Source organism: Chiloscyllium plagiosum, chromosome 7 (genome assembly GCF_004010195.1).
Source record: "Chiloscyllium plagiosum isolate BGI_BamShark_2017 chromosome 7, ASM401019v2, whole genome shotgun sequence".
In the NCBI taxonomy this organism is placed as follows: domain Eukaryota; kingdom Metazoa; phylum Chordata; class Chondrichthyes; order Orectolobiformes; family Hemiscylliidae; genus Chiloscyllium; species Chiloscyllium plagiosum.
Window position 1 is genome coordinate 109,389,977 of NC_057716.1, and position 27,126 is coordinate 109,417,102.

Consider the following 27,126-nt stretch of genomic DNA (forward strand, 5'->3'; position numbering starts at 1 on the left):
GGTTGCTCAGTGGTTAATACTGCTGCCTCACAGTGTCAAGGGCCAGGGTTTAATTCCAGCCTCTGGCAACTGTGTGGAGTTTGCTAATTTCCCCTGAGTCTGCATGGGTTTCCTCTGGGTGCTTCAGTTTCCTCCCACAATCCAAAGATGTGCAGGTTAGGTGAATTAGCCATGCTAAATTGACCATAGTGTCTATGGATGTGTCGGTAAGGTGCATTGGTCAGGGTCAAGATTAGAGTGGTGCTGGAAAAGCACAGCAGATCAGGCAGCATCTGAGGAGCAGGAAAATCGACATTTCGGGCAAAAGCCCTCTTTTGTCCGAAATGTGGATTTATCCTGCTCCTCGGATGCTGCCTGACCTGCGGTGCTTTTCCAGCACCACTCTATTCTCCAGCATCTGCAGTACCCACTTCCGCACTAGTCAGATAAATATAGAGTAATGGGGAATGGGTTTGGTTGGGATACTTTACGGAAGGTTAGTGTAGACTTGATGGGTGGAAGGGCCTGTAGGGATACTAATTCTACTGCGCCATCTTATATACAAAGGTAACTAGGTACAGATTTCTCAGCCCAAGTTCTTATGGGAAAACAAATTAGAAAATAAAGAAATAAAAAGTCCAGCATTGCAAATTGCAGGAATAAATTAGAAAATAGAGAAATGAAAAGTTCAGAATAATGTTCCTTCTTACCCAGTCCTCACTGGCACCTGGTCACCAGTCTGCTGGGGGCCTAGACTGCAGACCATGCCAGGGTTCACCTCAAGGTAGTCGAGGCCAGGAGACTGCTCTGGAATCATCTCGAGACCTGAAATCCAGCTGAGGCCATGCTAGGTTGGGAGGTCTCCATGCTGGGATTGTGCTGAGGCCTGGTGTCGTAGGCTAAAAATCCAACCCTGTGCTGAGGCCGGGAGTCCAAGGCAGAGAACAAAGACCTTTGTTTCCCCAACTGATTAAGAATCTATCTATCTCGGCCTCAAATATACACAAGGACTCTGTCACACTTCTCTCTGTGGCAAGTTCCAGAGATACTATGCCCTCAAAAGAAATTCCTCTTCATCTCAGTCTTAAATCGGTGTCCCTTTTTTCTGAAAGTATGCCCTTACTCTCCCACAAGGGGAAACATCTTCTCAGCATTTACCCTGTCAAGTGCCTTCAGAATCTCCTATATTTTAGTGAAATTACCTCTCATTCTTCTAAACTCCATTGAGTAGAGTGCCAGCCTATTTATCCTTTGTTCATAAGGCAATCCCTCCATATCAGGGATCATCCAATGGTACCTATTAACTGCCTCAATTGCATTATATATTTCAATAAGGAGACCAAAACTGCCCTCTGTACTCTGCAGTGGTCTCACCAAATCCTTTGTTTTTATTCAATCATGGGATGAGGATGTCGCTGGCTAGGCCAGCATTTATTGCCCATCCCAAAGGGCAGGTAAGAGTCAACCCCATTCCTGTGGGTCTGGAGTCATGTAGGTCAGACCAGGTAAGAATGGCAGCTTTCTTCCTTAAAGGACATTAGAGAATCAGGTGGGTTTTTCTGACAATTGACAATGGTTTCATAGTAGTGATTAGACTCTTAATTCTAATTTGTACAGTTGTAGTGAGACTTCACTACTCTTTTGAAATGAGAGTCAACAATCCATTAGTCTTCCTAATTACTTGCTGCACCTGTGTTTCATGTACAAGACCCTGAAGTCCCTTTTGTGTTGCAGTTTCTGCAGCTTTTCTCCTTTTAAATAATACTGTTCTTTTGTTCTCCCTTCCATTTTCCTACATTATACTCCTTTTGCCAACATTTTGCCCATTTACTTAACCTAACAATATCTCTGTATAAACTTTGTATCCCTCTTACAACTTGCCTTTCCACCTACTTTATATTATCTGCAAATGTGGCTGTAGTATGTTGCTTCCTTCTTCCAAGTCATTAAATACATTACTGATCCCTGTAGAGCCCCACTGGTTGTAGGTTGCCAACCTGAAAACATAGTCTATCCAGCCTCTCTTCATAATTAAAATGCTCTAACCACTATTCCAATAATAGCAGGTAATGTAGCGATTGTGAAAAAGGAGGCACTTAAAACAATTGCCATTTCTTGGGGGGAAATGTACTGAGCAGGTTATTCTTTACTTTATCTACCTGTCCTGCTACCTTCAGGGGTTGATGGACGTGTGCTCGTCCATCTGATTCCAGATGTTTCCCAGGGTTCTAACATTCATCATGTATCCCCTTACCTTGTGGCACAGTGGCTAGCACTGCTGCCTCACAGCACCAGGGACCTGGGTTCAATTCCCGCCTCAGGCAACTATATGTGTGGAGTTTGCACATTCTCGCCGTGTCTGCGTGGTTTTCCTCCGGGTGCTCCGGTTTCCTCCCACAGTCCAACGATGTGCAGGTTAGGTGAATTGGCCATGCTAAATTGCCCGTAGTGTCAGGTGATGGAGTAAATGTAGAGGAATGGGTCTGGGTGTGTTGCTCCTCGGAGGGTCGGTGCGGACTTGTTGGGCCGAAGGGCCTGTTTCCACACTAAATAATCTAATCTAATCTTGTTTGTCTGCCCCACTTCTCTCTCTTATCCAAATTGAATTCCATTTGCCACTGATCGACCCATCTGACAGTCTGTCTATATCTTGACATCTAAGGCTATCTTCCTAACTACAACCCTACCAATTTTCATATCGTACACAGATTTACTGACCAACCCGTCTACATTCAGGTACAGCAGGTAAAAAGCAAATGGAATTTTGGCATTTATTGGTAAAGGAATGGAGTATAAAAGTAGGGAAGTGTTGTTACAAACATGTAAGGCATTAAAGAGACCACATCTGGAGCACTGCATACAGGTTTGGTCCCCTTCAGCAACAATGTATTGCATTGGAATCAGTTCAGAGCAGGTTTGCTAGGTTAATTTCAGTGATGAAAGTCTTGTGTTATGAAGGCAAATTAGAGTATATGCCGAAACTGCTCAAAGTTTAGAAGACTGAGCTGAGATCTAACTGAAGCATATAAGTTGCTAAAGGGGTTTGACAAAAATAGACATCAGATGGGACAATCAGGGATGTGAGGTCACAGTTTCCGGTTAAGGCGAATCTGATTGAATATTCACATCTGCTGGAGGGGTAGAATGGTCATCTTCTGTTCTAAATTACTGATTTGAGACAAAGTTAAAAATCACATAACACTAGGTTATAGCCCATCAGGTTAATTTGGAAACATGAGCTTTCAGAGCGCTGCTCCTTCATCAGGTGGTTGTGGAGGTAAAGGTCATGCTCACAGAATTTATAGCCAAAGGAATCAAGTGTCATGGAGACAAGATACAGTCAACAATCTTTGATTAAAACTTTCATCTTTTTTAATGGGATATGCTGGTTTCTGTTCTCTGACATGTAAATCCATGACCCTGGGCTCCTTTGGCTATAAATTCTGTGAGCATGATCTTAACCTCCACAACCACCTGATGAAGGAGTGGCACTCTGAAACCTATTGGACTTTAACCTGGTGTTGTATGGTTTTTAACTTTGTCCACCCCAGTCCAACATCAGTACCTCCAAGGCAGGATTTGAGTCGGGCGTTTTTGTCAGGATGAGTTTGTTGCTGTGATGAGGTCTGACTGAAGCAGTTGCTGACACTCCACTGGCACAGCTGATAACTTGTAACTTCAGCTCCCTCTGCTGAGAAGTGCTTGAACTGCATCTCCAGGGAGTTCACTCCAGTGAACAGACAATATATTACTCATGATTTAATTTCAAATATTTAAAATAATTGATGTTTAATGTTGGTCCCCAACCCATGTTGAAGGTGTAAGTAAGCATGTGCTGCATGTAAGCTGTCTTTATCCACAGACACAGGAGCCAGCACCTGACATATTTCCATAATTATGTCACATTTTACATAATTAGTGCTTTATTTATACAATCTCTAATTTTTCTAGCACTGGTGGAAAGTCATTCTCTTTTGTCTACCTAATCAATTCTTTTCAAATTCCTAAACGTTTCATTGAATTACGCATAATGATCCATATTCCAGGGAATTAAAGTTTAATTTATACAGCACCGTTAACATGATAAATCAAGTTGCTACAAGGATTATGAAACAAAGTAGTCATTAAAATGCATACATCAGTCTTGGGTTAGATAACATAACTTGGCAAAAGAGGTATGTTTTAAGGAGCCTCGTAAGAGGCAAGTGAGGCAGATAGGCAGAGCAGTTTTAGGGAGGGAATTCCAGAGCTTGGGGCCTAGGCAATTGAAGGTATAATCACCAAAGGTGGAGTGAATAAAACTGGCAATGTTCAAGAGGCCAGAGAAAGAGAGCAATACCATTGAGAATAATGGGGTAGGAGGAGAACGCTAGGTTTGCAGAACAGAGGGAGTCTGAACATGTGATAGTAATTTGCAAGGATGTTGAGGCGAAAACTTGGGTTTTGAGGAGAGGTGATGAAGGCTAATTTAAGAGAGGGAGAACACCTGAAAAGCTAATGGTTAGTATGGGGCTGGAGGGAGGGAAATGAGTGAGCATTCAGTGGGAATAGGAGGCAAGTCACACTAACGAGGTGAGCTCAGCGGGAGCGAGAATGTGGGCATGAATCTATCAAAACAAATGAGTTTAGGATGAGTACATGGGTTGTAGCTTCAGAAGAAGCTGGAGTTGCTGGGCTAGTGGAAGGGAGGCACATGACAGCAACTGAAACAAATTGTCTCAATCTGAACAATAAGGAAGCTCAGACTTCACACTTGGAGGTGAGGGTGGAGAGGAACGGGTTTAAGAAGATGGTTTGCTGTGAAGAAAAATCAAGGGTTATGTTAGCATTCCACACTAATCCTGGGACAGTTATGGGTTTTAACAGAACCAAGGAGTTTTAAATAGTCCAGCCAGATCTGGCAGTGGATAGTTAAATCAGTTGTCAACCTTTTATGCCTGCATCTTTCAGACCTTAAGCGGTACGATGAGAGCCATAACAAGGGAAATGACTGCGGTTAGAGAGTAAGAGTTGTATTGGGAACTCTGACATTAAAGGAAGTGAGGGTCTGCTTGAGTAAATCAGTGGCTGTAGAAATGTAATAGCTAGTAGAGAGCTGGGATTTTGGGAGTGTAAATGTAAGTGTTCTGGGGAATAGTTTTGTTTTCCAGGGATGGATGCAGAAGGAGGCAGTGTTTGAGTTGTGAAAGGAGAATGTGGACAGTGAATGGTCAGAGATGGCCTTTTTCAAATGGATGAACAAGGCCATATGATATTAGGTCAAAAGGTTTTTAACCTAGTTTATGTAATCTTTGTTCATAACTTTGGAGCTCTGGAAGCACTTTTTTCCTTGGTCTGCACTCATTCCAAAGCCAGTGGATTTTTTTTAAGGGTTTTAAATAACTGTAGCAAGGCCTTCTTTTTAAAATCCATTCCTCTAGTTGAAAGGGCTAACATTCCATAAGTAATTTGACTATTTTGTGCCTGACTATATACTTGTGATCTGTGCTTAATATTCTTTTGACCTCCACTGTCCCTCACTTTATATAATTTTAAATCGTTTTGAATTTTCCTTTTTTCATCTAAAATGGATGCGATTGTATTTAATTGCATTGAAATCTACCTGCTACAGTTTTTATCTGCTCTCTCTCGATGGTGTCTATGTACCTTGAAACTGTACCACATGTACAGGACATTGCTGAGTATACATAGGAATGCTGTGTTCAGTTTTATGCTTCGTATCTAGATTGATTCCTGGGGCGAGGAGATTACTTCATGACAAGGCTGGTATTCCTTGACGTTAAGAAGAATGAGAGGTGATCTAATTGGAACGTGTAAAATTCTTACGTGGGATTAACAGCACCGATGCTGAGGTGTTTCTGCTGGCTGAGAACTTTAGAATATAGGTCACTGCCTCAGAATAAGAGGTCAACCATTCAAAATGAGAAATTTCTCCACTAGAACATTTAGTATTTTATGCCATTGATTCATGGATACTCCTGTTTGAGCATATCCAAGTCCATTAGGTTTTGGGAATTTTAGTAATATGGGGATAGTAAGGGTACATATGCTCACATAATATTAAATATAGGAGCACGAGTAGATTGACCCCTAAACCCTGCACTAATATTCAATAAGATCACAACTAGTCTGGATGTCACCTTAACTTCACATTCCAACATTCTCCCCAGAACTCTTGATTCCCTTTCAGATCAAAAAAATTCAATTTATTTACTCACGTCTCATCTTCATTACTCTCTGCGGAAGAAAATTCCAAAGGTTAATGATTGAGAAAAGAAATTTGTACATGTCTTCATCTTGTGGGTACATCCATATTCTGAAATTTCCCCCTTGGATATAGATTTGCACAATGGGGGGGGGGAACGCAACTCTTTAGCATTCGTCCTGTCCGGTCTTGTCAGGGTCTTGAAATGTTCAATAATATGTGAAGTAAGGTATGCTTTTTATTTGTTTTAGTTTGACTTACTGTAGGTTTTACTCTAGTGGCATTTGGGATTTCAGTGTGAGACAGGGTTCATTTGTATTTCTGGCACCATTGTGATTTCTTTTGAAACACATCAAAATAGAAATACGTGAGAGAGTAATGGCGTTTTCCTTGGGTGAAGTTTATGAATGAATACGGTAAGAAAATATGTATTAGGTTTCAGGTAGAAGAATCTGGAATTGTTTTTGGCTTAATAGTAATAGCTTGAAAGATCTGTTGGTTTGAGGTTTGCAGAGGTCTTGGCTGAAGCTGGAATTGTGAAACAATTATAGAGTCATAGAGATGTACAGCATGGAATCAACTCGTTTGATCCAACTCATCCATGCCGAAAGTGTTCCAATTGTACCAGCCTCCACGTCTTTGGGAGTTCATTGCATAGATGCAACACCAGCTGGGTGAAAAAGTTGCCCTTTAGGTACTTTTCAAATCTTTTCCCTCTCACCCTAATCCTATGACTCTAGTTCTGGACTTCACCGCCCAAAGGAAAAGACTTTGTCTATTTAACCTATCCATGCCCCTCATAATTTTATAAACCTCTATAAGGTCACTCCTCAGCCTCCGACACTCCAGGGAAAACAGCCCCAGCCTGTTCAGCCTGTCCCTATAGCTTGAGCCCTCCAACCCGGGCAACATCCTTGTAAATCCTTTCTGAACTCTTTCAAGTTTCACAACATCCTCCCTATAGCAAGGAGACCAGAATTGCACGCAATATTCCAAAGGTGGCCTAGCCAATGTCCTGTACAACTGCAACATGACCTCCCAACTCCTATATTCAGTGCACTAACCAATGCCACCGTCATTATCCTATCGACCTGCGACTCCACTTTCAAGGAACTATGAACCTGCTCTCCAAGGTCTCTTTGTTCAGCAACACAGGATCTTACTATTAAGTATATAAGTCCTGCTCTGATTTGCCTTTCTGAAATGCAGCACCTCGCATTTATCTAAATCAAACTCCATCTGCCACTCTCAGCCCATTGACTTATTTGATCAAGAGCCCAATGTACTCTGAGGTAACATTCTTGGCTGTCCATTACATCTCTAATTTCGGTGTCACCTCTAAAAGTATTAACTATACCTCCTGTGTTCACATCCAAATCATTTATATAAAAGACAAAAAGCAGTGGACCCAGCATTGATCCTTGTGGCACAACACTGGCTGCAAGCCTCTAGTCTGAAAAGCAACACATCCTCTGTCTTCTACTTACGAGCCAGTTCTGTATCCAAATGACTAGTTCTTCCTATATTCCAGGTAATGTAACCTTGCTAACCAGTCTACTATGAGGAACCTTGTCGAACACCTTACTGAAGTCCATTTGATCATGTCTACCTCATTAATCCTCTCATTTTTTTCAGAAAACTCAAACCAAGTTAGTGAGACATCATTTCCCATGCGCAAAGCCTTATTAACTATCCCTAATCAGTCCTTGCTTTTCCAAATAAATATCAATCCTGTCCTTTAGGATTCCCTCCAATAACTTGCCCACCACTGACGTCAGGCTCACCAGTCTATAGTTCCCTAGCTTTTCCTTGCCACCATTCTTAAATAGTGGCTTGCTCCTGAAGAAATTTAGTTTGAAAGTTCCAGGGAAGTGTTTAGATAAAACTCTAATGGTGCAATTTGAAGCTGAGAAAGTCTCAGCTCCGTTTATGAAGACTGAAGGAAGAGGTTATCAGATTCTCAAGAAGCATAAAGTTAAAGTGATGAGTAATTTCTTTACCCAGAGAGCCTGTGGAATTCTCTGCCACAGAAAGTGGTTGGGGCCAAAACATTGAATGTTTTCCAGGAGTTAGACATAGTTATTGGGGCAAAATAGAAACAGGGTACTGAGTAGGATGATTGTAATTATTGGCGGAGCAGACTTGAAGGACCAAATAAGAGAAATTGAGATCTACAGATACTGGAACGTCAGAGTTGATAACATGTGGTGATGGAAAAGCACAGCAGGTCAGGTAGCATCTGAGGAGCAGGAGAGTTGACATTTTGGGCATAAGCCTTTCATCAGGATGGGACTGAGAGGTAAATAGGAAGTTGGGACTGGGGAAAGGTAGTTGGGAAGGCGATAGGTAGGTGCAGGTCAGGGGTGATGGTGATTAGTTAATGAGGTGGTCGGTGGGAAGGAAGATGGACAGGTAGGACAGATCAAGAATGTGGTGTCAAGTTGAAGGACAGAATAGCCTATTCCTATTTTCTTTGCTTCTATGTTTAAATCCTATAAAGTGATAGAGAAGGGAATTCTCCCTGGTGTGCATACTCTCAGTATTAGTGGGATTATCTTTAAATTTGAGTTATATGTAAAAGTCTGGACTATTCTATTTTATCTTATTTTTTGCGTAATAAACTTATGTTTTATTGTTAAAACTGATTCTGCCCCATTACATGTTTATTTCTGTGAAAGATCACCTCATGAAAACCAAAATGAAATCTATCAAGCCTGATTTCAGACTGGTATCTGACTTATCATAGAATACCTACACTGTGGAAGCAGGCCATTTGGCCCATTAAGTCCATACTGACCCTCCAAAGAGCATCACACCCAGATCCACCCCTCTGCCCTATGCCTGCATTTCCATGAGTAAATCTGCACACCTCTGGGCAATTTAGTGTGGCCAATCCACCAAACCTGTACACCTTTAGACCGTAGGAGGGAAACCAGACCATCCGGAGGAAACTCATGGAGACGTGGAGAGAATGTGCAAATTTGGCACAGACAGTTGCCCGAGGCTGGAATCAAACCCAGGCCTCTAACACTGTGGTGTAGCAGTGCTAACCACTGAGCCACTGTGCCACCCCATCCAGTAATAACATAACTGAGATCATACCATTCCTCTCATTCATCTAAACATCTGCCCAACCAGTGTCATCAGTGCCCTGTACACTTGTAAAAAGACTTCACTATCTTTTATAATTCTTTCCTCCTTGCAGTAAAATTGCTGTCCCTAATAACTTGCACCTACATGCTCACTTTTTGTGATTCATGCCTAAGGACACCGATTCCTCGTAGCACAGTATTTGCAATGTGCCTCCATTTAAAAATATTCTACTTCGTAATTCCATGTACTAAAGTGGATAACCTTTCTACTCCATCTTCAACTTTATGCCCACTCGCCTAACATAGCCACATTCCTTTACAGATTGTTCATCCTCCTCCCATTAGGCTTTCTCAATTACCTTTTGTATCATTAACTTTAACTCCAATGAAGTCTGTCCCTTCATCCAAATTGTTAATGTGGTAAATAGTCAAGACTGCAGCACTGATTCCTGTGGTACTTCATTAGTTGTAGTTTGTCAACCTGAAAATGACCCACTTATCCTGACTGCCTCTCATTTGTTAGCCACTTGCCTATCTATGCTAATATATCACCCCAGCTGAAGCTATTGTCTTGTACAGTATTGTTTCGCATGACAGGCTATTGAATGCCTTTGGGAACTTCAAATATGCTGCGTCTATTGATTCCAGTTTATCCATGCTGTTTGTTACATCAAATATTAAGTTTGTTGAACATAATTTCACTATCACAAAGCAATGTTGCCTCTGAATTTTATGATTTTCTTCATGTCTTGCTACTGCCTCTTTAAAAATGGATTCCAGTAATTTGCCATTGAGAGATTATAAGGTAACTGGCCTATAATTTCCTGTTTTGTCTCCCACTTTTGAGCAAAAACTAGTAAGAAAAGAGTCCTATTGGAATTGTAACAGCTTCATTCCCTTATGCTTTTAATTACCACTTTGTCAGTTTCCTTGGGCTTGGTTATATCCCATTGTTATTCCATGTTCTTTATTCATTTTATACATTTATGTATTTCTTTCTCCACCTCTTTTTCAGTTTTTGATCTGTATCTATGCTTATTTGAATAATCCATTTCATTTTATTTTCAATCTGTCTATATGGATTACATTTCTTGGAGATTTTGTTTGAACTTCATAGTTTGTTTTTCAGAGAAAGCAATAGTGAAATCGGAGAGCTGTGATGAACCGACAGCAGAAACTGAGAGTGAGAGTGAAGCTGAACTTTCCTGCTTTAATTCCAAGGTACTGGATTGGATGCATTTGACCTGCCGGTTACTTTAATTTGCCTCTTGATAATTAATACTGCTCATTTCTGAAGATCTGTTCTGCACTGTATCTGTGTCACTTAAACTTTACAAGCGTTCTCATCTCCATATTATAACGAAGATTTGGAGGCTGTGGAGAATGTGCAAGAAAGATGTATTTGGAACTAGAACTATAGCAAATCTATACCCATCAGGAAAGATTGAACAGTCAAGGACTTTTCCCCACTAACAGGCCAGCTGAGCAGTGACCTGATTGAGGCCTTCAAGATTATGGAATATTGTGATGAAATAGGGATGATATTTCCACTTATTTGGCAGATCAAAACTAGGTTGGTGGGGTAATAGTCATTAAAACCAGTAGGGATGGAGAAGAAACTTCAATTCGCAAGACATTGAGCTTCTGGAGTTTGCTACCAAAGGGATGGGTGAGGTGAATAGTAAAGATATATTGAAAGAGAGCTAGATATCCACAAAAGAAGAAATGAATTGAGGAATGCTTTGGTGTTAGCCGAAGGGAGTGAAAATAGTTTCAGATGGAGCACAGACAGTGATGTTGAATCTTCTGGGACAAATGATCTATTTCTATGTTGATCCATTTCAGTAGCAGCCAAATAGAATGAAACTCCGTTATAAACACATACCCAGTTTTGATAAATTTGAAAATTGTGGTCAGGATTCAGAGGTCAGAGTCAAAGATGTGTTTTTTAAAAAAAATAACACCGCATTGGAAGTTAAACGTGATCACAAAGCTGACTTTCAATTCTGTGCATATCTACTTCAACACCCCTCTGCAACTTTATTTTAAGTACGTGTACAGTGGATATTTCAGGAGATAACCAGCTGGTCAAATCACTTAGTTTTAAACAAAATAGAATTTATTTACAAGATTACTGAATGAAACACAAATATCAGAAAACTGAATAACTTAACCTATTCAAAAGCCCAACAGGTCTTCCCAACTTAATGACACTGTTCCAAATACTTGCAACAATCCCCGTAAATACCCCTTGGCACAAAAAGTAAAATCAAACACAGGTTCTTACAGGATAGAAATCAGAGAGCGAGACTACCAGCCTGGACCACCTCCTGTGGGTCCAGCAGCTTTTTCTCATCCACTACTTTAAAAAAAACCAAGCCAGAGAAAAGCTGAGCTGGGAGAACTGGCCACACCCCTTCATTGTACATTTTGTTTTTTTTTAAACTTGAAAGCCTCTGTCTGAGGCAGTATTTATTATCAACTTAGCCCTAAAATCCTACACCCCAGACTTTTCGGAGACTGTCATTTACAACCTCTTTTTTATATTAAAAAGACAAGCACAGCTTAACTTAAAGGAGCAGCTTCATCACGCCTTCCCCCTTAAAAGAAAAATGAACTATCAATATCCACAGATGGCTTCATTTTAAAATCCCTTTTAAAAAATCTGTTAGTTCTCTAAAATGCACATAAAAATATACATGACAATGACAATAATCATGCAAACATGCAAAACTATGTTTCGTTTCAATGTGTTGTGCTCCAGTTATTGAACACCTCCATTTTTCATTTGAGTCTCAATGTGTCAGCAATCCCATTTTCTTGTCCTGCCACAAGCACAATTTTCAGATTGAATGGCTGTAACAAAAAGCTCCATCTGAACAATCTGGCATTTTTGTCCGTAGATTTCTCCACAAACTTCAATGGGTTACAATCAGTGTATGATACGTTACTGATAAAATAAACACTGAAATGTTATAATGCCAACACCAAGCTCAAAGTCTCCCCCTCAACCGTCGAATATTTCTGCTGATGAATGTTCAACTTCCTGGAGAAATACCCAGTAGGCCTTTCTATTATCTTGTCATCTTCTTGCAAAAGCACACCCACATCACTTGCATCGACAGCCACCTTGAGTGGCTTTGCGTAACTGTATGGCTAATATCAGGGCAGTGATTAACACAGCTTTCACGCTGTCAAATGTCTTCTGACAATCCGCTGTCCACTGAAACCTCTTGCCTTTCTTTAGCAATTAAGTGAGGGGAGCATCCACACTGCTTAAATTCGGCACAAATGTTCGATAAAATCCACTCAATCTCAGGAACCGTAGTTCTGCTCTTTTTTTTTAATGGTATGGTTTACTCCCCATTTATCTTTGTTTTTGCATTCCATTTGGCCATTTGCCTGTGTCTGGTAACATGCCCCAGGAAGGTGACTTGGGCTTTGGCAAATTCACTTTTAGCCAGGCTTATCACCAAGCCTGCCTTCTGAAGTCAATTAAGCAAGTCTGATAAATGTTATAAATACTCCTTCCACATGTGACTAAAAATTACCAGGTCATCTATTTATCTGATACAGTTGGGTAATCCGGCAATGAATTATTGCTTAGTCTCTAAAATGTGGCTGGCGCATTTTTCATGCCAAATGGCATGACTTTAAACTGATACAGTCCATTCTGCTTTATGAAAGCTGAAAATTGCCTTTGCTTTTTCTGACAAAGGTACCTGCCAATATCCTCTGAACAAGTCCAACTTAGAAATATAGAGCTGAAAATGTGTTGCTGGAAAAGCGCAGCAGGTCAGGCAGCATCCAAGGAACAGGAGAATCGACATTTCGGGCATAAGCCCTTCTTCAGGAATCCAGACAGGGAAGGAAAGAAAGAGGAAAAGGTGCTAATGATAATAGCACAGAAGGAAGAAGGATTCAGAATTGGACATTCCTCAAATCAAATTGGACAATGACGGATAAATCACTGAGTTATCATCGAGAAAAATCAAAATGACCGTGTTAAGCTGTGTTAATCACTGCCCGAAACGTCGATTCTCCTGTTCCTTGGATGCTGCCTGACCTGCTGCGCTTTTCCAGCAACACATTTTCAGCTCTGATCTCCAGCATCTGCAGCCCTCACTTTCTCTCAACTTAGGAATATAAGTTGCTTATCCCACCTTCCTAACACAGTCTTCCAATCACGGAATCAAATATGCATCAGTCTTTGTAACTTCATTGACTTTGCGATAGACTACAGATAACCATTGGGTACCTTCTGGTTTTGGCACAATTACTATGGGTGAGCTCCAGTCATTGTAACTCACTTCAATTATGTCATCTTGGAGTATGTGTTCAATCTCCTTTTGAACCTGTGCCAACTTTAGAGGGTTATGCCTATAAGGATGTTGCTTAATTGGAACAACATCTCCAATATCTACATCATGCATAATTAGATTAGATTAGATTACTTAGTGTGGAAACAGGCCCTTCGGCCCAAGTCCACACCGACCTACCGAAGCACAACCCACCCAGACCCATTCCCCTACGTTTACCCCTTCATCTAACACTAGGGGCAATTTAGCATGGCCAGTTCACCTAACCTGCACATTTTTGGACTGTGGGAGGAAACCGGAGCACCCGGAGGAAACCCATGCAGACACGGGGAGATGGCTCTCTGCCTTTATTCCTGATGAAGGGCTTTTGCCCGAAACGTCAATTTCGAAGCTCCTCGGATGCTCATTGAACCCCGGGTCTCTGGCGCTGTGAGGCAGCAGTGCTTAGCACTGTGCCGTCTTCCCAGCTTATTTCCACTTATCTCCCCATGTGATAGTAATAACTCTTTCAGGTCATTTTGATTTTTCTCTGGATGATAACTCAGTAATTTATCCGTCATTGTCCAATTTGATTTGAGGAATGTCCAATTCTGAATCCTTCTTCCTTCTGTGCTGTTATCATTAGCACCTTTTCCTCTTTCTTTCCTTCCCTGTCTGGAGTCCCTATCAAGTAGTTCGCCTCACTCAATTTCCACTCGATTTGATGAGGTCCACTAAACCTTGCTTTTAAAGGTTCACTTATCACTGGAAGTAACACTGATACCTTATCCCTGATAGCAAAATAGCATTTTATGCTGTCATACTTTTAAATGCTGTCTCGCCAACTCCCCAGCTCAATTTCGTCATTCCCTAAAATTTGCCACATAGTCCCAAAATGTGCTCTCTGAATTCTGACTTTCCAATTTCTCAATCAATTTTAATGGTCCTCTCACTTCATGCCCAAAAACTAATTCAAATGGACTGAATTTGGTCGATTCATTTGGTATATCTCTGATCACAAAAAAGCACAAACTGAATTCCCATATCCCTGTTATCTGGATAGTATTGACTATAAGCCCTCAACATGGTCTTTAATGTCTGATACTACCTTTATCACGCTCCCTGCTATTCTGGATGGTACACAGTAGATTTGAATTGTTTTATTCCTAAACTATCCACAACTTCCTTAAATAATTTTGATGTGAAGTTTGAACCTTGATCTGATTGTATCTCTATAGTGTAGGTAGCTCATATCTAATGAAAAATTTGAGTAATTCCTCTACAATCCTTTTAGCTGTGATATTGCGTAATGGAATGGCCTCTGGAAATCTAGTCGACACATCCATTATTGATAACAAAAACTAATTCCCACTTTTTGTTTGAGACAGGGGACCTACACAATCAATTAAGACTCTTGTAAATAGTTCCTGAAATGCAGAAATAGGTATTAAAGGTGTAGGTTTTATTACTGCCTGTGGTCTTCCAATACATGACATGTATGACACATCTGGCAAAATTAAATTTATCGTTGTGCAGTCCAGACCAGTAAAAATGTTGCATTTTAGCTGGAATTTTTCTTACTCCTAAATGACCCCCAAGTGGTAGTTAATGCGCCACTCACAACACCACCTTTCTGTACTCCGCTGACAATATGATTTGATGAACTTCTGCCCATTTCTTATCTGCCTGAATATGTGGTGGTCTCCATTTCCTCATTAAGACATCATTTTTAAGATAATAACATTCAGGGATACCTTTGGATTCCTTTTCTGTGTATGCCTTTTGGTATAATTGCTTTAAGTTTTGATCTTTCTGCTGTAGATGCCTGCATTGCCATCTATTTGCTGGTTTGTGCCAACCATCTGATCAAACAGGGTTTCTGCTAATTCTACTTCAACTTTATCTGTACTCTGATCTCTCCTGTTTCAGCTGATGACTTTATGATCTTGTTACCACAGTCAGGAAAAGTCCCAGTGTATGTGTCCTGCAATACTTCAGTTGCCTGAGTTCTCATTGGCTTTTTAGCCACAGTAGGCAGCACTCCTACCGGTGAATCAGGGATATCATTAGCAAGAACAGATTGTATTCCTGGAGCTGAGAGCTTGTCCAGTTCTCCTACCACAAATTCACTACTCATCACTGGACACTCTAACCTCACATTATCTAATTGAGCACTTTTTGTCTCACCATGAATTCCTGTTACTGTACTTTTTTTTGGCAGTGGCCCTTCAGAAGTATATACCTCCTCATCTTTAAGCATCATAGCCTGAGAAAATCCTGTGTCTTTTAATACTGTAACCTCTTTACCTGCTGCTCCTGGCCTATGCAAATAAACTTTACCTTTGCAGGTATATGGTTTAAGAAAATCTGGCACTTTATCCTTAACCAACCTCTGACCAACTTGTACGTTCTGATGCAGCTTTAGAACATAGAACATGGAAAAATACAGCACAAACAGGCCCTTTGGCCCAAGATGTTGTGTCGAGGATTAATCCTAACGTAAAATATAATAACCTAACCCATGCACCCCTCAAATCACTGCTATCCATGTGCATGTCCAGCTGTCACTTAAATGTCCCCAATGACTCTGCTTCCACCACCACAGCTGGCAACGCATTTAATGCATTCACATCTCTCTGCGTAAAGAACATATCTCTGATGTCTCCTTTATACCTTCCTCCTAATATCTTCAAACTATGACTCCTCATACCAGTCAATCCTTCCCTGGGGAAAAGTATCTGGCTATTGACTCTATCTATTCCACTCATTATCTTGTACACTTCGATCAGGTCTCCTCTCTTCCTCTTCCTCTCCAGAGAGAAAAGTCTGAGCTTATTCAACCTTTCTTCATAAGGCAAGGCCTCCAGTCCAGGCAGCATCCTGGTGAACCTTCTTTGCACCCTTTCCAAAACCTCTGTATCTTTCCTATAGTAGGGCGACCAGACCAGACACCATATTCCAAGTGCGGTCTCACCAGGGACTTGTAGAGCTGTAGCAAAACCTCGCGGCTCTTAAACTCGATCCCCCTGTTAATGAAAGCCAAAACACCATATGCTTTCTTAACAATCCTGTCCACTTAGATGGCAACTTTGAGGGATCTATGTACTTGCACACTCAGATACTTCTGTTCCTCTACAATGCCAAGAATCCTGTCTTTAATCCTATATTCAGCATTTGAGTTCGACTTTCCAAAATTTATCCAGGTTTAAATCCATCTGTCATATTTCAGCCCAGCTCTGCATCCTGTCTGTGTCACGCTGCAGCCTGCAGTAGCCCTCTATACAATAGGTGACACCTCCAACCTTGTGTCATCTGCAAATTTACTAACCGACCCCTCAACCTCCTCGTCGAAGTTATTTATAAAAACTACAAAGAGCAGAGGCCCAAAAACACAGCCCTGTGGGACCCCACTCAACACTGAACTCCAGGCAGAATACTTTCCATCTACAATCACTCTCTGCCTTCTGTCAGCCAACCAATTCTGAATCCTGACAGCCAGATCTCCCTGTATCCCATACTTCCTGACTTTATGAATGAGCCTACCATGGGGTACCTTATCAAATGCCTTGCTGAAGTCCTTATACACCACATCCACTACTCGACCTTCATCGACATGTCTTGTCACCTCCTCAAAGAACTCAATAAGATTTGTGAAGCATGATCTGCCCCTCACAAAGCCATGCTGACTGCCTTTTAATCACTTTATGCTTTGCCAAATAGTCATAAATCCTATCCCTCAGAATTCTTTCCAAAGCTTTGCTGACCACAGACGTAAGACTGACTGGTCTATAATTGCTAGGGATTTCCCAATACCCTTCTTGCCTTCACTGTGCTTTCTGTGACCACTCCAACAAATTCATTGGCTTATCCTGTTTTCCTACAACTGGCTTCCCAGTGCTTCTCCTAACCCAGCAACACTGATTTCATGTGGATTATTGCAGTGAAAACATTGGAGCTTCTTAACTTCTCTGTCCCTTTGAAGGGTTTCCCTTTTACCCTGTGGTAAGTTATCCTTATGGTTTTCACTGAGCCCTACCTTTCCCTTTTCACGTGATGATTTGGAGATGCTGGCTTGGACTGGGGAGTATGAGAGGGAGGGTCTGAATGTGTGTGTACTTATCTCTCCTTTCCTCATAGAAGGAGAAAGCTCCAACCCGGAGCTTGTCTGCTAATTCCAGCAGCTTGGCCTTAATTATCTTTTTGTAAAGCCCCCAAGGTCATTTTTTCCACCACCAGAATAGTAGTGGTGACTGAAAAGCCATTGCTATCCCAAGCTCTGTTTAAACCAACCAAACTTAACACCCAGAACAAAAGACACTAACACTTTTGCTGCCTTTGAGCCCAACAACTCTAATCCCAATTTGGAACCACAGAACAAATCCTGCAAAGAGCCCTCAACCTGTTATGGACCAAGCCAGACCCCTCGAACCATTTCAAGAAGGTAGCACAGACCTTGCTTTGCTAACTATTTTAAGCAGTTATAATTGGATATTCCAGAAGAGAATCGGCTGGTTAAACAAAACAGAATTACTTACAAGATTACTGAATGAAACATAAACACCAGAAAACAGAAGACTGAATAACTTAACCTATCTGAAAATCCAACAGATCATCCCAATTTAATGATGCTGTTCCAAATGTTTGCAACAATCCCCATAAACACCCCTGGCACAAAAGGTAAAATCAAATACAGGTTCTTCCAGGATAGAAGTCAGAGAATGAGTACAAGTCTGGAAATGTTTCTGTGGGTCCAGCAGCTTTTCTTTCACCCACTACTTCAAAAAATAAAGCAAGTCAGAGAAAATCTGAACTGGGAGAACCGGCTAGACCCCTTTCATTGTACATGTTTTTTTAAACTTGGAAGTCTTCTGCCTGAGGCGGTATCTGTTAACTATTATCAAATCAGCCCTAAAGTCATGCACCCCAGACTTTTCAGAGTTTGTCCCTTTTACGGTCTCTCTTTTAAAAAAAACCAAGGACAGCGTAACCTTGTTAAGGAGCAGCTTCATCACAATTATCCATTCCTAACTGCTGTTGAACTGAATGGCTTGCTGTTATGTTACTATTTTACAAACATTATTTAGGGGTGGTGATAACCTAATGGTATTATTACTGGACTCTTAATCCACAGACCTAGATCATGTTCTGGGGGAGCAGTGTTCAAATCCCACCACGCCAGATGGTGAAATTTGAATTCAACAAAAATCTGGAATTAAGGGTCTAACAATGACCATGAATTTATTGTCGATTGTTGGAAAAGCCCATGTATTTCATTAATGTCCTTCCGGGAAGGAAACTGCCATCTTTACCTGCTGTGGCCTACGTGTGACTCCAGATCCACAGCAATGTGGTTGACTCTTAACTGCCTCCTGGGTAATTAGGGATGGACAATCAGTGCTGGCCCAGGCAGTGATGTCCTCATCCCAGGAAAAAATAACGAATAAAATAATGACTTTAAGAACACACCATTCCAGGCCAACATTCCTTCAAAGTTGTATGCACAGCCACTCATGTTTATGTGTGGCAATTGACGTTAGAACTTTGATTGTTTCATTGACTTCCAGTTTCCCGAAGTCACTACCACATATGGGCCTCGAAGACTCATGCAGCCGCTCGGAAAATTAAAGGAAATGCTGGTCCTCATGTGACCATAGGCCACCGCTACTCTGCATAACACCATAAATCATACAAGCATAAGTAAACCATGCAGCTCGCTGAGTCTGCTTTGTCATTCAATGAGGAGGTACCTAATCTGATAATCCCCTCTGCCACTTTCCTGCCTTTTCCCCATAACACTTGATTCCCTTACTGGTTTAGAATCTATCTCAGCCTTAAATGTACTTTATAATCTAGTCTCAACAGCACTCTGTGGTAAAGAATTCCACAGATTTACTAAACAATGAGAAGAAATTTCACTTAATCTGTTTTAATTGTGCAAAACCTTATTCTGAGACTGTACCCCCTCATCCCAGACTCTCCCACAAGGGGAAACTATCTCTCTGCATCTACCTTGTCAAATCCCAGAACCCTAGGCCTAGTGTATGCGTAGAGGTTACTCTATGTCATAGTTTTAATAAACTGAAAAAAAAACTTGAAGTAAATAAAATCTACATACCTTATTAGTGTTGTATGTAGATTTCCCAAGAGTGTGCCACATGATGGCATCAGTGCTTGTCTCTTTTAAAAGGATGCTGAGAATGTGTTGCTAGAAAAGCGCAGCAGGTCAGGCAGCATCCAAGGAATGGGAGAATCGACGTTTCGGGCATAAGCCCTTCTTCAGCCCTTCTTATGCCCGAAACGTTGATTCTCCTGTTCCTTGGATGCTGCCTGACCTGCTGCGCTTTTCCAGCAACACATTTTCAGCTCTGATCTCCAGCATCTGCAGTCCTCACTTTCTCCTCTTTTAAAAGGAAGGCAAAAAGAAAGATGATGATTCAGCTTCAAGACCAAGAAATAGCAGGCTAAATTTTAAAACACACCAGATGTTCAGAAGCTCCCACAGTACAAAAACACAAAATACGTTCAGATAGCAGGAGGGAACGGGGTTTTCTTCATTAACTTTAAAAGGCCCTTAGCAGCTTAAAGCAAAAGCACACCTAAATTCAAACAAAGCTGTAATTGCAACCAGCACAGAGATAAAAGGACAAGTTTTGAAATACACAGTAGAAAAAACAATGTGCACATGTGCAGTAGTAAAGTGACAAGAGAAAGCAGAAAGCATAGCAGGATCACTGATGAAGACTATCAGTGTATGCCTGATTGCTGAAAATGCCAGCATACTGAAAGTAAATGAAGGAGTCCAGGAACAGCAAAAACGTGGACTTCGCTAGAATGAACTGGAGGGTCACAGATATCGTGTCCAAGTTCAAACCTTTTGGCAAACAATGCAACTATGCTTCCTAGAACTTGCAGTTGCAGAACTGATTAAACAGGCTGTGAAAATACTGATAGTAGTTGAAAGAGAGGAATTACACAGTCCATGCCACTGAATTATCTGAAAATGACCAAGATCCCATCAACCTCTAGAAAGTGCAAGAAGATTGGCTTCATGTAAAAGTAAATTTTGGAATTCATTGTCCAGAATTGTGTTCCTCAGGTGATAGCCATAAGAATCAATGGTGCAGCTTGTCAGTAAATGCCATAATAAACCCAGTGAATGCAGTTTTTGAGATTATTTATATATTCCTAAAAGACATATAGGTTCGGGGGAAAATGGTGACAGCATGTTAGAAAATGGCAAGAAAACAAAAGGGGGTCGATGGAAGTGTCTGGTGAGAAAAGTGAGAGTCTTTGGCTCAGGAGTCTTCGGCAAAGAGGCTGAGTGAGGAGATTATGACACAGTTGAAGAGGGTGAAGTCATGACTGCCAAGCTGATTCAGTGTGCTGCGTGCATGATATGGGAGGTCAGAATCACTGATGGTATCTCTGGCTCCTAGAGCTGGGGAAAGTGTGTACACATTCAGCTTCTGAAGGAGCATGTTGCAGCACTGAAGCAAGGACGAGATTACCTCAGGCTCATTCGAGAGAACAAGAATTTTCTGGATAGGACCTTCAGCGAGGTCATTACACCGAGCATACCAGAAGGGAAATGACAATGAGGAAGGAAGAGATGATTCAAGTACAAGAGACCCCGGAGGAAGTACCTCTCATGAACAGGTTGAATCTCTTGGAAACTGTCAAGACAGATGATACAGCCAGTCCAAGAGGCAGACAGGTCTGCCAATCTAGAATTGGTGTGGAGGCAGAGCCGAGGAGTCAGACTTCATGCAGAGCCGTGGTAATAGGGGACTCCATAGTGAGAGGGATTGAAAGAGGTTTCTGCGGCAACAAGCGGACTTTGAGGATGGGGCGTTGCCTTCCTGGTGCCAGGATCCAGGATGTCACTGACAGAGTACAGGGAATCCTCAAAGGTGAAGAGCCAGAGGTGGTGGTGCATGTCAGCACAAATGACGTCAGGAAGAGAAAGGGCATTCTACAGCGGGACATCAGAGAATTCGGCTGAAAAGCAAGACTTCCAGGGTGGTTATCTATGGTTTACGTCCAGTTCCTCAGGCTGGAGAGGGCAGGAACAGGGAGATAATGGACTTGAACGTGTGGCTGAGGAACTGGTGCAGGAAGCAAGGATTTAAATTCTTGGATCACTGGGGTATGTTTTGCGGTAAGGGTAAATTATACAAGGGGGGTGGGTTGCACCTTAATAGCTGGGGGACCAGCATTCTGGCAGGCAGGTTTGCCACTGCAACACAGGTGTCTGGGAGGGAGAGGACAAACTGGAAATTTAACAAGGAAGTTAAAAGGAAAGTGAGAATAAGAGAAGTTAAGAAAGACAACAGAATCAACAGAGCAGCAAACTCAAGAAGGGATCATACAGTGTGGTTAAGTGAAATAACGATTGAAAGGAAGGGTGAGGGGAATAACAAATTAAAAATATTATATATGAATGCACGAAGCATAAGAAATAAGGTAGATGAGTTTGAGGCTCAGTTGGAAATTGGCAGGTACGATGTTATAGGGATAACTGAGACGTGGCTTCAAGTGGACAGGGTCTGGGAAATGAATATTCAAGGCTATACATGCTATTGAAAGGACAGACCGACAGGTAGGGGGGTGGTGGGGTGGTCCTGCTGGTAAGGAATGATATTCAGTCCCTTGTGAGGGGGGACATTAGAATCAGGAGATGTGGAGTCAGTATGCATAGAGCTGAGAAATTCTATGGGTAGAAAGACTGTAATAGGAGTTATCTACAGGCCCCCAAACAGTAGTCCTAATGTAGAGTGTAAGTTGAATAAGGAGATTAAAATGGCCTGTCGCAAAGGTATTATTACAGTTGTTATGGGGGATTTCAACATGCAGGTAGACTGGGAGAATCAGGATGGTACTGGACCCCAAGAAAGGGAGTTTGTGGAGTGCCTCCAAGATGGATTCTTAGAACAGTTTGTACTGGAGCCTACCAGGGAGAAAGCAATTCTGGATCTGGTATTGTGCAATGAACCGGATTTGATCAGGCACCTATAGGTAAAGGAGCCATTAGGAGGTAGTGACCATAATATGATAAATTTTAATCTGCAATTTGAGAGGGAGAAGGGAGAATCACAAGTGTCAGTATTGCAGATGAACAAAGGGAACTATGGAGCTATGAGGCAGGAGCTGGCCAAAGTTCAATGGTTCATTACCCTAGCAGGGATGGCAGTGGAACAACAATGGCACGTATTTTTGGATGTAATGCAGAATTTTCAGGATCAATTCATTCCAAAGAGGAAGAAAGATCCTAAGGGGAGGCAGGGGTGGCCGTGGCTGACTAGGGAAGTTAAGGACTGTATAAAGATAAGAGAAGTATAACATAGCAAAGATGAGCAGGAAGCCAGAGGACTGAGAAACTTTTAAAGAGCAATAGAGGATAACTAAAAAGGCAACACGTGGAGAAAAAATGAGGTATGAAGACAAACTGGCCAAAAATATAAAGGAGAATAGTAAAAGCTTCTTTAAGTATGTAAAAAGGAAAAAAAAATGGTTAAGACTAAAATTGGGCCCATGAAGCCAGAAACGGGTTCATTTATTATGGGGAACAAGGAAATGGCAGACGAATTCAATAGGTACTTTGGATCTGTCTTCACTGGGGAAGACACAAGTAGTCTCCCAGATGTAATAGTGGCTGAAGGACCTAGGGTAATGGATGAACTGAAGGGAATTTTTATTAGGCAGGAAATGGTGTTGGATAGACTGTTAGGTCTGAAGGGTAATAAGTCCCCAGGATCTGATGGTCTGCACCCCATGGTGCTTTAAGGAGATGGCTCTAGCAATCGTGGATGCATTGGTAATCATTTTCCAATATTCTATTGATTCAGGATCAGATCCTGCAGATTGGTTGGTGGCTAATGCTGTCCCACTTTTCAAGAAGGGAGTGAGAGAGAAAACAGGGAATTATACACCAATTAGCCTGACGTCAGTGGTGGGAAAGATGCTGGAGTCAGTTGTAAAAGATGAAATTACAACTAATTTGGATAGCAGTAAAGGATAGGTCAGAGTCAGCACTGATTTACGAAGGGGAAATCGTGCTTGACTAATCTTCTGGAGTTTTTTGAGAATGTAACTGTGAAGATGGACAAGGGAGGACCAGTGAATGTAGTGTACGTGGACTTTCAGAAAGCCTTTGATAAAGTCCCACACAGGAGATTAGTGAGCAAAATTAAGGCACATAGTATTGGGGCCAAAATACCTACTTGGATTGAAAATTGGCTGGCTGACAGGAAGCAAAGACTAGTGATAAACGGGTCCCTTTCAGAATGGCAGGCGGTGACCAGTGGAATACCACAAGGTTCGGTGCTGGGACCGCAGCTGTTTACAATATACATCAGTGATATAGATTAAGGCATTAAAAGTAAGATTAGCAAATTTGCTGATGACACAAAGCTGGGAGGCAGGGTGAAATGTGAGGAGGATGTTGTGAGAATACAGGGTGACTTGGACAGGCTAGGTGAGTGGACAGATGCATGGCAGATGCAGTTATTGTGGGTAAATGTGTGGACCAGGTAAGTTTCCTTCCCTATAGGACTTAGTCAGGAGAAACCCATTTGGTTCATTACTGACAATAGTATCATGGTCATCATTAGACTCCTAATATGAAATATTTACTGAATTGTATTTCCACCATCTGCCATGGCAGAATTTGAACCCAGGTGACTGGGACATTACCAGGATCTCCAGATTAGTAGTTTAGTGAATAATATCACGAGGGCATCACCTCCTAAGGTTGAAGAGTCCCTGGCATCATTGTAGATCGTTGACTTGTGGTAAGCATTTATCTTGCATCTTTGACTGTGCCTGGGTCAGATAGATCCCACAACTTAAATATAGAGTTAATGTGCTTACATTCACCTAGCACTTGTGTTGTTGGAAACAAACCCTTCAGAAATTATTGCGAGTGAGTGAAGATACCATCACACTCTTCTTTGGTTTTGCTTATGAAGGCAGTATCACTGGTAATGCATATACATCCAGGTATATTTTCTGTTATTCTGTCCATATACTGCTTGAACAGATCCTGATGAAAACAATATTTTCCTAATGGTGGTGTAAAGCTCTTGACTTTCTGAGATTCCCCAAATAAGAGTAACCAATATCCATGGTTGGCATTTAGCCTGCAGAATTTAACTTCTTTTTCTCCTAATTCCTCTTGTGCTGGAATGTCACGTGGGCACCTCTTTAGGGATAGACTAATGCATCTCAAATCTACACATAATCCTGATTGCACCACCCTTTAAGTATATACATAATTGAATGGCACCATGTGATGATGCAAGCAGGTGATGCTATTACATTCTAGGTCACCTTACGTGTTTGTGAATGTTGCACCCTTTCGGATGTTCTATTGATAGAATTGCATCTCGATTTGCAGATTAACCCATTAACCCTCAACAATCAAAAATAATATGTGAATGTCTGTCTGTGGGCAATGTGGTGGCTCAGTGGTTAGCACTACTGCCTCACAGCAGCAAGGACTCGAGTTTGATTCCAGCCTTGTATGACTGTGTGTGGAGCTTAGATGTTCTCAGTGTGTCTACATAGATCTCTGCTGGGTGTTCTGGTTTATAAAATCATGAGGGGCATGGATAGGGTAAATAGAAAAGGTCTTTTCACTGGGGTGGGGGAGTTCAGAACTAGAGGGCTTAGGTTTAGGGTGAGACGGGAAAAATGTAAAAGAGACCTAAGGGGCAACGTTTTCACTCAGAAGGTGGTGCGTGTATGGAATGGGCTGCCAGAGGAAGTGGTGGAGGCGAGTACAATTGCAACACTTAAAAAGGCATCTGGATGGGTATATGAATAGGAAGGGTTCGGAGGGATATGGGCCGAGTGCTGGCAGGTGTACTGGATTGGGTTGGGATATCTGGTCGGCATGGACGAATTCACGTGGACCATCTCTGACTCCTCCCTCCCATTCCTGGACCTCTCCATCTCCATCAATGACGACTGACTTAACACTGACATTTTTTACAAACCCACCAACTCCCACAGCTACTGGGATTACACCTCTTCCCACCCTACCTCCTGCAAAAATGCCATCCCGTATTCCCAATTCCTCCGCTTCCGCTGTATTTGCTCCCAGAAGGACCAGTTCTACCACAGAACACACCAGTTGGCCTCCTTCTTTAAAGACCGTAATTTCCCTTCTCATGTAGTTGAAGATGCCCTCCAATGCATCTCATCTACCTCCTGCACCTCTGCCCTCAAACTCCACCCTGTCCTTACCTTGCACCCTAACAACCTCCGCATAAACAGCAACATCCACAGACATTTCCGCCACCTCCAAACAGACCCCACCACCAGGGATATATTTCCTTCCCCACACCTTTCTGATTTCCACAAAGACCGTTCTTTCCCTGACTACCTGGTCAGGTCCACGCCCCCCCAACAACCCACCCTCCCCTCCAGGCACCTTCCCCTGCCACCGCAGGAATTGCAAAACTTGGGCCCACACCTCCTCCCTCCCCTCCATCCAAAGCCCCAAAGGAGCCTTCCACATCCATCAAAGTTTCACCTGCACATCCACCAATGTCATTTATTGTATCCGTTGCTCCTGATGCGGTCTCCTTTACTTTGGGGAGACTGGACGCCTTCTCGCAGAGCGCTTTAGAGAACATCTTCGGAACACCCACACCAATCAAACCCACCGCCCCGTGGCCAAACATTTCAACTCCCCCTCCTACTCTGCCGAGGGCATGCAGGTCCTGGGGCTCCACTGCCACACCCTAACCACCCGACGCCTGGAGGAAGAACACTTCCCCCACAGAACACTTCAACCCCAGGGCATCAATGTGGACTTCACCAGATTCCTCATTTCCCCACCCCCCACTTACCCCAGTTCCAACCTGCCAGCTCAGCACCTTCCTCATGGCCTGTCCTACCTGTCAATCTTCCTTCCCACCTATCCGCTCCACTCTCCTCTCTGACCGATCACCTTCATCCTCACCTCCAACCACCTATTGTACTCTTGGCTACCTTCTCCCCAGCTCCATCCCCTCCCATTTATCTCTCCACCCCGGAGGCTCCCTGTCTCATTCCTGATAGAACATAGAACAATATAGCGCAGAACAGGCCCTCGATGTTGCGCCAACCTGTGAACTATTCCCAGCTAGTGTCCCTACACTATACCATCATCATCCATGTACTTATCTAAGGATTGTTTAAATCTCCCTAATGTGGCTGAGTTAATGACATTGGCAGGTAGGGCATTCCACAACGTTAGAGTCATAGAGATGTACAGCATGGAAACAGACCCTTTGGTCCAACCTGTCCATGCCGACCAGATATCCCAACCCAATCTAGTCCCACCTGCCTGCACCCGGCCCATATCCCTCCAAACCCTTCCTATTCATATGCCCATCCAAATGCCTCTTAAATGTTGCAATTGTACCAGCCTCCACCATATCCTCTGGCAGCTCATTCCATACATGTACCACCCTCTGCATGAAAACGTTGCCCCTTAGGTCTCTTTTATATCTTTCCCCTCTCACCCTAAAACTATGCCCTCTAGTTCTGGACTCTGCGACCCCAG

The 27,126-nt window shown here is 42.2% G+C and overlaps 1 protein-coding gene across 1 annotated transcript in view; it reads left to right on the forward strand.

Annotated features, from left to right (window-relative positions):
- The window catches only part of retreg2 (reticulophagy regulator family member 2), an 88,387-nt gene that overhangs the window by 30,085 nt on the left and 31,176 nt on the right, over positions 1–27,126 (forward strand). The window contains exon 7 of the mRNA XM_043694413.1: positions 10,406–10,497. Coding sequence (XP_043550348.1) covers positions 10,406–10,497 — 92 coding nt within the window. The remainder of the gene's footprint in view (positions 1–10,405; positions 10,498–27,126) is intronic.